The sequence below is a fragment of the Carlito syrichta genome, unplaced genomic scaffold (assembly GCF_000164805.1).
Source record: "Carlito syrichta isolate Samal-C Ts95f unplaced genomic scaffold, Tarsius_syrichta-2.0.1 Scaffold153937, whole genome shotgun sequence".
NCBI lineage: Eukaryota > Metazoa > Chordata > Mammalia > Primates > Tarsiidae > Carlito > Carlito syrichta.
The window spans coordinates 151,320-163,909 of NW_007098033.1; the positions used below are offsets into that span (position 1 = coordinate 151,320).

Below are 12,590 nucleotides of genomic sequence, written 5' to 3' on the forward strand. Positions count from 1 at the left end.
GGGCGAGGACTGAACATGCCCAACCTCGATAGTTCCCAAGTGAATCTAGGCTACTGGGCGTGGGGCGTGTGCGTTCACGGCTTATACCGTTTTACTCATCCCAAATTTGAAGATTACAAGTTCACCAAGTCTCGAATAAAGGCAGAGATTTTCAGACACTAAGACAAAATTTTAAAAGCAAATGCTGTCGGTTAAAAAATGGGGCTCACGCTATTAGCAATAAATACCACCTACTCCCTGTAAGGAACTCGTGAATTAGAGAAAGATGCGAACTAAGAAAATATAACGCTGGTAGTGCAGTAAGGAGGCACGGAGGAGAATGATTTTGGCCGCAGAAAGCCGCCTAAAAAGTTCCGGGTACTACTGGATGCACGCACCCACCCACCCAGCATAGGCGGGCGCTCCAGGACCCGCGCCGGAAACGCGGTGGGAAATCGCCGCCGCAGCCCCGCCTTTCCTGCCGGCCGGAAGAGGCCCGGGCGCCTGCTCAGTACGCGCCGGCTGGGCGACCGTGCGCCGGCGTAGCCAGGTCCTTCCGGGCAGCTGTAGCCTCGCTCCGGCGGGTTAGCGAGGCATGGAGCCGGTGGGCGGCGGCGGTGATCGCCGCGGCTCCTCCTCCGCAGACCCACGAAGCACCTTCGTGTTGAGTAACCTGGCAGAGGTGGTGGAGCGTGTGCTCACTTTCCTGCCCGCCAAGGCGCTGCTGCGGGTGGCCGGGTGAGGAGAGCGAAGGCGGGAAGCTTACCTCAGGACGTGCCGCGGGCATGCCGGGGCTGACGGGGTGGGCAGAGACTGCCGGGACCCAGGGGTGTTCCGACCCCGTCGCCCTGCCTGAGGCGACCTCCACCCGCGGGGTGTCCCCGCCGTAGTGCCCCCGTAAGGTGATCTCGGCGTCCGGCTCTCCCTCCAGCACCCCGACACGTACCTCTTCCGGGGATTTTGGATCCCGCGGGGGTCGCCTGCTGCGCCGCCGACGGCGGGGCGGGGGGTGGGGGCCCGAGCCTCGGGAGATGGAAATGAACGTCGGTTCGCAATCCTCTGTGCGTTTACGTCCCCAGCGTGTGCCGCTTGTGGAGGGAGTGTGCGCGCAGGGTGCTGCGGACCCATCGGAGCGTGACCTGGATCTCCGCGGGCCTGGCGGAGGTCGGCCACCTGGAGGGGCATTGCCTGGTTCGCGTGGTGGCCGAGGAGCTTGAGGCAAGTCGGAAGGGGTGTCGTGCGCAGTCAGTGGCAGGGCTGGTGGCTCCCTCTTGGAGAACGACTTGTACCTTCCAGTTTTATTCATTTAGGAAACGTTTTCTCGCGCCGTGAAAGAATCTTGTAAACGTCCGTTTTAGTGACTGCCCTGTAAGACGTGCCTGGTTGGTTTGACCGTTCATCCAGTGTTGGCTATTTTAAGTGTCCAGATTTTCACTGTGATAATAATGTTGCGTGGAGCCTTCCCTTCTGCTTCACCCCTTGCCTTGAAGCAGATACTGTCTGTTTTGGGAAAAGCCAACTGGGTGTGGCTTGCGCAGTATCACACAACCGAAAGCCAAGAGCCAAAACTTAAATCCAAATATTTCAACTCCCAGTCCTGTACTCTTTCACTTTTGGGGCCATCATTTCAAAAGGGGAGCCAACACCTGGGGAGGTAAAGACTTTGACTGTGGAGTCAGAGGGCCAGCAGACTGTGGTGTCTGTCTTGAGGAGTGGGAGGGAACTATTTGGGAGTCAAGTGCCAACCTGATGCTTTGTATACGTCACTATAACTGGTGGACAAGCATACCACAGTGCAGCCGTGAAAATCAGGAAATTATCACAGATACATATCTACTGATTCGTCCTCACACTCGGTTCAGATCTTGCCAGTTGTCCCCGTGATGTTTTTCATGGCAAAAGAGTCACAATTTGCTTTAAATAAGTCATGTTTCTTGAGTCTCCTTGATCTGGAGCAGTTTCTCAAGCTTTGTTTGACTTTACCTCGATGCTGGCCAGTTATGCTGTGGAATGTTCATCAACTGGCCGTGTCTGAGGTTTCCTGCTAGATTCAGATTATATATCTTTGGCATGACTATCACACAAGGGATGCTGTTTTCTCATGGCATCTGTCAGGTGGCATATAATTTCCATTTGTCCCATTGCTGGTGATAATTAGCTTGATTACGTGATTATGGGGGTGTCTGTTAGGTGTCTCTATACTAAGCTTACTCTTTCATGCTAATTAATTGTTTTGTGGAGAGTTACTTTGAAAATATGTAAATGTCCTGTTTCAGTTTATTCATTTATATCTCCACCCAATCTTGGTCTCTTTTGTTTTTTTTGAGTCATGGTATCACTCTGTCACCCAGGTGACAGGGCTCACCGCAGCCTCAACCTCCTGGACTCAGGCTATCCTTCCGCCTCAGCCCCCTGTTTAGCAGGGACTAGGTACATGCCACCATGCCCAACTACTTTTTTTTTTTTTTTTTTTGAGTTGGAGTGTCACTGTCGCCCAGACTGGAGTGCAGTGGCCACTCCCGGCCACCGCATCCTCGACCTGCTGGGCTCCAGTGATCCTTCCGCCTCAGCCTTCTAAGTAGCTGGAACTACAGGCACGCACTACCACGCCCAGCTAATTTTTGATTTATTGTAGAGATGAGGTCTAGCCAAGTTGCTCAGGTGGGTCGCGAACCCGTGGGCTCAGGCAATCCACTCACCTCAGCCTCCCAAGGCGCGGGATTACAGGCTGAGCCACCGATCCTGGCCCAACTACTTTTTAAAATTTTTTGTAGAGACGAGATCTCACTATGTTACCCAAGCTGGTCTTGAACTCCTGAACTTAAGCAGTCCTCCCACCCTGACCTCCCAAAGTGTTGGGGTTACAGTCATGAACCACCATGTCCAGCTCCTCTTATTTTTATTGACTGGAATGTAATCTGTTACTATCAGTATTTATTTGAGTGCTCACATTGCTCCCAGTTTGTCTAGAGGAAGCCCCTTCAGTGTCTTTTAGAGATGACTATTATCTTTGAACACTTGTTGTCTTGGTGCAAGATGTTCTAAGCCTGTCTTGTGTTTTGCCTGCTTTGGTCTTGGAATCAGCCATTTCTCCAAGAAGCTCTTGTTCCTTTTGGTGGAGAACTGTATTTAGAAGCCAAGATCTGAACTTTGATTGTACCCATTGCTTTTGAGGGATTTGCTGCTCCAAAGCCCATTCAGTGAACAGAGCCAAAGAATATATGTATGTATACATACATGCATGTGTATGTATATACGTCTATATATATACACATACATTAACTACATTTCTATCTGTCTATATGTGGAAACTCTTGAGTTCACACAGGTACATCCATTTCCAATCAAACACAGTATTCTTTCTAGTTTGTCTCTGTTCATATTTGTACCCATGAAAGTACAAATCCCTTTTGGGCAGTGAAAAGCCTGGCTCTCATCATTCTTAATATATTTAAATATTAGATATTAACACCCCATATGTAGTTAGTCTTCTGGTTCCCCCTTCCTTGTGTGTACTTTCTCTTTACCTTATTTGGGCTTTGTGACTCATATTCCAGGGTGCTGGCCAGGATCCAGAGGCAATTGTTAGAAATTCCTTCTCTGGCACTTTGGCCCAATCTTGCTGTTTCTAAAAGTTTGTCATTTCGAAAAATTCAAAATGCAAGCAAAGACTTTTCCACAAAAATGTTCTTTGGCGCATCGTTTATAACAAGGGAAATTAAAAACAATCTAATATTATCCCTAATAAATGAAGTCATTAAATGATAAACTGCAAGATGCATTAATGACAAGAGAAAATGTTGATGTTAAAAGTGAAAAAAGTGGATTATGAAATAATGTGTGTAGTATCATCTGAATTTTTTTAAATAAATGAAGAGTAGAAAAGAAGGCCAAACTGTTAGCAAGTTTCTTTTGGGGATAGAAGTGTGTGGGGGTTTTTTAAAATGCTTTTTAAAAGTTTTTTTCTGTGTGGTGGTTGTTTTCAAATTTTTACCACAGCAGACATTTTTATATAACTTAAAAAATGTATACTTTGTAAGTGTCTCTTACAGCTAGACAGATTTAGGTGTGAACCCCACTCAGCTTTGGCACATACTAGCAGTGTGACTTTTAAAGTTGTTTAACCTCTCTGAGCTCAGGTTCTATTTCCATATAATAAAAAGAAAAAATAATTCCTCTATACCCTTATAGAGTTAAATAATATTTAAGCCTTATAGGCTTAAATAATGAAAAGTAATGCAAAAGTTAACACATTACCTATGGTACGAAGAATATAAGTTTTTAAAAGTTGTTTCAAATCCTATCTTCTTAATATTATTAAAATTCATACAGTAATGCCCTTAAAGAAGTTATACATAGCTGGGTACAGTGGCTCAGCCTATAATTCCAGCAGTTTGGGAGGCCAAGGTGAGAGGATTGCCTGAGCCCGGGAGTTCAAGACCAGTCTGAGCAACTTGGTGAGACCTCGTCTCTACAATTAAAAAGAAATAAAATAAAATAAGCCAGGCGTGGTAGCACACACCTGTATTTCCAGCTACTTGGAAGACTGAGGCGGAAGGATTGTCTGAGCCCAGCCAGGATGAGGCTGCAGTGACCATGAGCGTGCTACTGCACTCCAGCCTGGGTGGCACAGTGAAACTCCAACTCAAAAAATAAAATTTTTTTTACATTATAGTACACTACTCATGAGGTAAAACATGGAAACCCTATTGAAATTATACATGCTGTTTATTTGTACTTTACAAATTCTCAGTAGATGTGGTACTTCCTTAGCCATAAAGAAAGTTGATTCAGCTTTTTTGTTAGAAATATTTTAAAGTCCACTGAAAGTTTCATAAAACAGCTTGCTGTTTGTAATTTTTTTGAATAATCAGATGTGGTCCTAGCTGTCTTACATTGTGCTTTGAGAACATTTTATGTTAAGTTTTGTCATTGCCCTGCTTCTAATGAGAATTAGGAAGTGAAATTCATCAGTTGTTTTTCCATGGGTGTCAGAAAAGAGAGACTCATAAAACCTCAGGATAAGATTTATAATATTTATTTAAGGCTAGAAAACCTGAGGCCTAAAAACATCATGAAGGTTATTCTGCTGGTTTGTTGCAGAGTCAGCACTAAGACCTAATATCTTGAATCTGTCTCCTTTACTCATTATACCAGGCTTTACAGACTCAGATGACTTGAAGGTCAGGCAGGTAGCTGAAGAGGCTCAGGTAGCTCAGTGGAGTGGTAGGGTCATGATAGGCTAGAAAAGGCTTGCCTCTGTTTACCTCCAATCTAGAGGCATTGGTCCAAGTGTTGCCAGACTGTCTAGTTTTGTGGAGTTTTGAGTGTTGGCAACTAGTTTACTTTTTTTTTTTTTTTTTTTGAGTTGGGATCTTGCTCAGTCACTCAGGGTGGAGTGCAGTGGCACGCTCACAGTTCACTGCAACCTTGACCTCCTGGGCTCAGGCAATCCTATCAGCCTCTCGAGTAGCTAGGAATACAGGTGTGTGTCACCATGCCCAGCTAATTTTATTTTAATTTTTTGTAGAGATGAGGTCTTGCTATGTTGCCTAGGCTGGTCTCAGGCTCTTGGGCTCAAGCAAAGGTCCTGCCTTGGCCTCCGAAAGTGCTGAGATTACAGGCAAGAGCCACTGTGCCCGACCTGGTTTACAACTTTTTTTGAAAATGCAGTGTGGACCAAGGAAACTGTTTCTACAGGTCTTGTCCAGCACTGAGGCCAAAGGTCGTCATGCTGTCTCAGTATCTGTTATAAGTTTATCTATATAAAATCGATTCTGAAACATCTTAATATTCTGCCAAATTATAATGGATCAACAGTTTTTTTCATATAACCAAGAATGAGACTTTGCTATATACTAAGTACTTCATTCCATTCTGATAGCAAAAACCTTTGAAAATAACCAGTTTAAAAGGAAAAATATCTTCATTTGCTTCAGCTACTTTACCACTTGTGTGTAACTGGAAGGTTTAATGGAAAATAGATAAGTCTGAATAGGCCCAGTTCACAGGGGATGTAGACACAAATAAGAATAGGGGGAAATGTGAGGAATGTTGCATAGAACGTCTAGGATACTGAGGAGTCTAGGAAAAGGTTTTGCAGAGGAGGTGGCACTTAAAGTGCCTCTTGAGAGAAACAGTTTAAATCAAGTTCCACAGGGAGACAACAACAGGAGAACATGCAGAAGTGGGTGTGTCTGGGTAATAGTAAGCTAAGGATCCCCAGAGGAAAGTAGTCAGTAAGGCTAGGAATGAAGACCTGGAGTATTTGATTTGATAGGTAATGGAAAGAGGACTGCAATAGCCTGTACACTTCCCTTGGTGCTGAGATTTTTGTTACTATAATGTCTGTTCAAATAAAAAGCAATGGTATCTTTTGCTCTTAAAATTTGATGGCCTTGTTTTAAGAGCTTAAATTATTTTGAAAATGAACTTCTTGAAAGCTGGAATGAGTTTGACTTTAAGAAATTATAAGTAGTCAGCCGGGTTCGGTGGCTCAGCCTGTAATCCCAGCGCCTTGGGAGGCTGAGGTGAGTGGATTGCCTGAGCCTGCGGGTTCGAGACCCACCTGGGCAACTTGGCGAGACTTCATCTCTACAATAAATCAAAAAATTAGCCGGGCATGGTTGCACGCGCCTGTAGTTCCAGCTACTTGGAAGGCTGAGGCGGAAGGATCGCCGGAGCCCAGCAGGTCGAGGCTGCGGTGGCCGGGAGCGGCCACTGCACTCCAGTCTGGGCGACTGAGTGAGACTCCAACTCAAAAAAAATAAATAAATAAATAAATAAATTATAAGTACTCAATAAGTGAGCTAAAAACGAAAAGCATGAGTGAGAAATGATTGAGAAGTGGATGGAATCAGGATGGCGACATAGACCCAAAGGGGAAGGTAGGGCAACAGCAGTTTGGGCTGGGGAGACACTTAAAGGGACTACATGAAAGCACTCACAGATTCATGGAATCCAATTACCATTTTTATCTTTGCAGAATGTTCACATCTTACCATGTACAGTTCTCTACATGGCTGATTCAGAGACTTTCATTAGTCTGGAAGAGTGTCATGGTCATAAGAGAGGTAAATATAAAAGTTTTGGGGGTTTTTTTTGGTCGTTCCATTATGTGCCTTCTGTTTGGAGTTCAGTATTGTACTAGTCCTGAGAATTAACTGGCTTTCTGAGGCTGTGTCTGGGACTGGCCCCTGTAGTGTGCATGATAATATCTGTCTTTGAACCTTGAGGAGTCCTTTTTGCTTCAGATTGATTTCTAAACCTTGCAGTTCTTTAGAAAGGTGTTTTCTCACTTTGAAATACTTTACTCCTCCAGGCACTTCTTTTTATTATTAAAACAAGATTTATGACTTTGGCTATTCTGGCCTTTTACTGTGTTGGAACATGGGGTCCCATTTATCAATGTTGTCACAGAGATTGTGCATTCTTGGCTTTCTAAGGAAAAAAGCAGACTAAGTATCCAAGATGGACACACTGAGACCCCCAGTTAGTCTTAGATAATGGGTTCTTGTCTCATTTGAATCCAGTGGACTGTTTAGGCAGTCTAGTTGTAGTTATGCTGTACTGTCAGCTGTAAGGTACAATAACAAGTCTAGAATTTAGGTCCTACTGCTAAGTTTGACATTGGGGTAAGAGCAGTATATGAATAAAGGGGAAAGGCAAACTCATGATGCTAAAGGTCAGATTTAGGATTTAAAATATAATCAGAGCCAGGCTCGGTGGCTTAGCCTGTAATCCCGCACCTTTGGGAGGCTGAGGTGAGTGGATTGCCTGAGCCCGCGGGTTCGAGACCTGCCTGGGCAACTTGGTGAGACCTCATCTCTACAATAAATCAAAAAATTAGCCGGTCGTGGTAGCGCGCGCCTGCAATTCCAGCTACTCGGAAGGCTGAGGCGGAAGGATCGCCGGAGCCCAGCAGGCGAGGCTGCGGTGGCCGGGAGTAGCCACTGCACTCCAGTCTGGGTGACAGAGTGAGACTCCAACTCAAAAAATAAATAAATAAATAAAATAAAATAAAATATAAGCAGGAGCCAAATGGGAAAAATGCTTTAATCAAAGCTTTTAGACATTTTTTGTAAAGCATTATGGTATCAAATGACTTGAAGATTTCCAGCATTTGCTTTTTTTAATAAAAAAATTCAGATTTGACTTTAAATTGATGGTATTTAATAATTTTGCTACTGTATTTTTGCAGCAAGGAAAAGAACTAGTATGGAAACAGCACTTGCCCTTGAGAAGCTATTCCCGAAACAGTGCCAAGTCCTTGGGATTGTGACCCCAGGAATTGTAGGTGAGAGAAATTAGTGACTTGATGATTTCCTCCTTGCACTAATGTGGGGTCCTGTCGATTAGTGAGTTATAAGTATCTGTAGCCTAAAAGCATGTTTATATATTTCTGGCCATCCAAAATAAAATAAAGTTAGATATATTTACCATGGTATAATATTTATGTTAATGTTTATTAAGTTATTGTGGTTAGTATTTCAAATCTCAAGGCTACCTGTATAAACCAAATGCAATGCATATCCAGTAGCCATTCATAAGAGGGATATTATTAATGAAAGATCTCATTCTGCCTCCCTCCAAACTGGGAAGTATTTTAGAATATTTTCAGTTTTGTCTGTTTAGCCAATCCTCTTCCTGGAGATGGGTGAGATGGGGCTTAGAGTAGGATCTAAGACGGCCTTACTAGAAAGCTTCTGCTTCTTTGCATAGCTACCACGGCTTAATGATTTTAGCCTGAGGTTATGTCCTTTTCCATATTTGATTTGCTGCTGGTGAATTTCTATTGGGTTTTATTGTTTCTTATTATTTTCTGTAGGTAATGGAGGAGAAAGAAGGTTCTGTTGAGGCCATAATGGTGCAGTGGTTAAAATACCTGGATTGGAATACCAGCTGTACCACTTAGTATCTTATCTGTATGATTTTGAGCAAGTTACTTAACTTCATGGGACTTCAGTTTCTCCATCAACAAAATGGAGATGATGATGATAGTAGTACATTCCTTGGGGGGGTTATGAGAATTAAATGAATTAACACGTGCAAGCATTTAGAATAGAGATACACAGTACGCAGTAATTGTTATTATTTGTTCCAACTCAGTAGTATTCCATAATTGGCATTTTTAATTCTCACTGAAGGACTTTTAATCTGAATTTAAGAGTTTTGTACAATGAGGTACATAGGATTTCAGGTGTTTACAAATGCATATTACATTTCCATATTGCCCTAGCTTCAGTTTTTAGTAAAGCTTTATTAAAAAGGAGTTTAGGAGTCAGGCTCGGTGGCTCAGCCTGTAATCCCACACCTTGGGAGGCTGAGGTGAGTGGATTGCCTGAGCCCGCGGGTTCAAGACCCGCCTGAGCAACTCGGTGAGACCTCATCTCTACAATAAATCAAAAAATTAGCCGGGTGTGGTAGCACGTGCCTGTAGTTTCAGCTACTTGGAAGGCTGAGGCGATGATCGCTGGAGCCCAGCAGGTCGAGGCTGCGGTGGCCGGGAGTGGCCACTGCACTCCAGTCTGGGTGACAGAGTGAGACTCCAACTCAAAAACAAAACAAAAAAAAGGAGTTTAGGACAGTGTGGTGGCTCACTCCTGTAATCCCAGCACTTTGGGAAGCTGAGGCAGGAGGATTGTTTGAGCCCAGGAGTTTGAGACCAGCCTGGGCAACATAGTGAGACCATGTCTCTACAAAAAGTAAAAAAAAATCAGTTAGGTGTGGTGGTGCATGCCTGTAGTCTCAGCTACTCAGGGAGCTGAGGTGAAGATCACATGAGCCCAGGAGGTCAAGGCTGTGGTGAGCCATGATCATGCCTCTGCTCCCCAGCCTGGGTGAGAGAGGTTTTTTTTTAAAGTTTATTTCTTTTATATACTAGCAATAGTCATTTATTGTTAGATACAGGTAAGCAAAAGAAAAAAAATGAGCACTTTAAGTACTAGTTAACTATTATATGTTAGTATTTATGTTTATATTGCATATATATAAAACCAGAGTATAATTTTCTACAGACCTGTAATCTACTATATTAATCTGCCAGGGCTATTATAGCAAAATATCAACAAGGGTACCTGCATAATGAACATTTGTATACCTAATCCTGAATTGTACCCCACGTATTTGAGATAAAAAATTAAAAGGAAAAAACCAAAACCCTCAAAATACCACAGACTGGGTGACTTATGCAACAGAAATTTATTTTCTCACAGTTTAAGTTTAGGAAACTGGAAGTCTAAGATCAGCGTTGGTTTTCCTGAAGCTTGTAAACAACTGCTCTCTCATTGTGTTCTCATGTGGCTTTTTCTATACATGTAAGCATGCCTGGTCTCTTTCTTTTTTGAGACAGGGTTTCATTCTGTCACCAGGCTGGCATGATCTCGGCTTACCATATCCTTGAACTCTTGGACACAAGCGATCCTCCTGTCTTCCCCCGAGAAGCTGGGACTACAGGCACACACCACCATGCTCAGCTAATTTTTCTATTTTTAATAGAGACTAGGTCTCCTTTTTTTGCCCAGACTGTCCTCAAACTCCAGGCCTCAGGCAATCCTCCCTCCTCAGCTTCCCAAAGTGCTGGGATTACAGACATAAGCTACTGCACCTGGCCTCCTGGTCTTTTCTTATGGGGTTCTGCTGTTGGACTAGAGCCCCACCCTTATGACCTCATTTAATCTTAACTGTCACTTTAAAGGTCTTATCTCCAAAATACAGTCACATAGAAGGTTGAGGGGACACAAGTCAGTCTATAAAACCCACCTTTAAAATTCACAGCATATTACAAACATATTTCCATGTCAATAAATACGCATCTGTCATCATTTTAATGGCTACTTTCTATTTTACAAATGTAACTTTTAATGTAAATGCCAGTGCAGGACATTCAGGTTTTTTTGCTTTTATTTCCTAGTAAAAGTTCTGTGATAAAAAGTACTTGTGTGTTTATATACTTTATATAGTTGTCAAATATTTTTAGGATAAATTTTTAACCCTTTGCACTCAGACATCTCGCAGTTCACCTACCAGCAACTCGACCACACTTTTTTACGAAATAGTAAAAAAAAGAATCACTTCAGTGTATTATATAATATAGTATTGGAACTCATTATTTTATTGTAATGATATTTGGTTTATAATACAGTCTTGGATATTGAGGGACTTATGACAAAAATAAAAATTTTTTATCTTCTATTTTTCCAATGTTTGGTAACTTGTGGAACAGTCACTGACATGCATTGCAGGTTCATTGATACATGTGCAGAAGTAATTTGTTGGATGTCTTCCACCTACTGTTTTTCTATTTGAGCAGACAATGCAGTCTCGTTTTCTTGCTCTGACAATAACGTGTGATTTTATTGTCCAGTCTGCTGTTGGGAGATGTGGAAGGCTATACTTGTGATTCTTGAATACCACTTCTCAGTATATATTCCATCTGTTTATTTGCTTTTTCATGCAGTTTGAATGGAAAGCTTCAAGGAAACATACTTTGAAAAATTTGCGCTTGTATAAGTTTATCCTATATAATCACCAGCACTGAGAGGGGACATCCAAATGCAAAGGGTTAGAAGTAGAATTGCTGTGAAAGTGTATTTACTACTCCCCAACTTTTTATTTTGAAAAACTTCAAACCTATGGAAAGATTCAAAGAATAATAGAATAGTATGGTAAATACCCATGTATCCTTCATCTTGATTCACTAATTGAAAAAATTTTTGCATCATTTGCTTTTTTCCACTTTGCTTATAAAAACACTTCTTTCTGAACCATTTGAAAGTTAAGTAGCAGACATTATGACACTACACCCTAAAATTGTCAAAAGCTGAAAAATTTTACTCAGATAGTGGCCTATTGGTGATTATTTTAGTGATCTAAACTGTAGTTATCAAGGTGTGACTGGTTAATTTATGCCATTAATTTATCAAGTTAAACTTCAGTTTTTATTGAATCTGTTCATGAAACTGGTTAACTTTCCCCAGTGACTCCAATGGGATCATGTAGCAATCGACCTCAGGAAATAGAAATTGGAGAATCTGGTTTTGCTCTGTTATTCCCTCAAATCGAAGGAATAAAAATACAGCCTTTTCATTTTATTAAGAATCCGAAGAATTTAACACTAGAAAGACATCAACTCACTGAAGTAGGTAAGTTACTGTTACTTATCATTAATCACTCATTTTGTTGATTAGTTTCTGTTTTTAAATCTGGGAGAATCTCAATTAAGTACACCTGTTACTGGAGATGTGAATAGTTCAAACTAGTGACTAACTGGCTAGTGTTGTACATTTTTGGTAGAATTTATTTACTTTTTAAATTATTTTACTTGCATTAATGCCCATGAGAACCAGAGATGAAAAATTTTTCATAAGTACTCTGTTGATAATAAACTTGTTTGTATTTAATTCAGAATTTTGAAGGAATTCTTGGTCTGCTAGTTTCTTATCATTTTTCTTTTTTTTTTTTTTTTGACGCTAACAAGTTTTTTTAAAAGCTTTTATCTCTTTTTTATACTAGTAAAGTTTTTAGAAGAAGTATTTTAGTTCTTTGTGGACTAATTAGAAAGAAGAAAAGAAGCATGAAGGGGACCAAAAAACCCCGGAATTTATTTATAA

At 41.8% G+C, this 12,590-nt stretch overlaps 1 protein-coding gene across 2 annotated transcripts in view; it reads left to right on the plus strand.

The window, feature by feature from the left end:
• Positions 1–466: 466 nt before the first annotated feature.
• Positions 467–12,590, plus strand: part of FBXO22 (F-box protein 22) — a 28,792-nt gene continuing 16,668 nt past the window's right edge. For both annotated transcript variants that reach the window (XM_008050886.2, XM_021709013.1), the window contains exons 1-5: positions 467–717; positions 1,059–1,197; positions 6,965–7,052; positions 8,180–8,275; positions 11,958–12,122. In XM_008050886.2, coding sequence (XP_008049077.1) covers positions 575–717; positions 1,059–1,197; positions 6,965–7,052; positions 8,180–8,275; positions 11,958–12,122 — 631 coding nt within the window. In that variant the 5' untranslated portion in view covers positions 467–574. The remainder of the gene's footprint in view (positions 718–1,058; positions 1,198–6,964; positions 7,053–8,179; positions 8,276–11,957; positions 12,123–12,590) is intronic.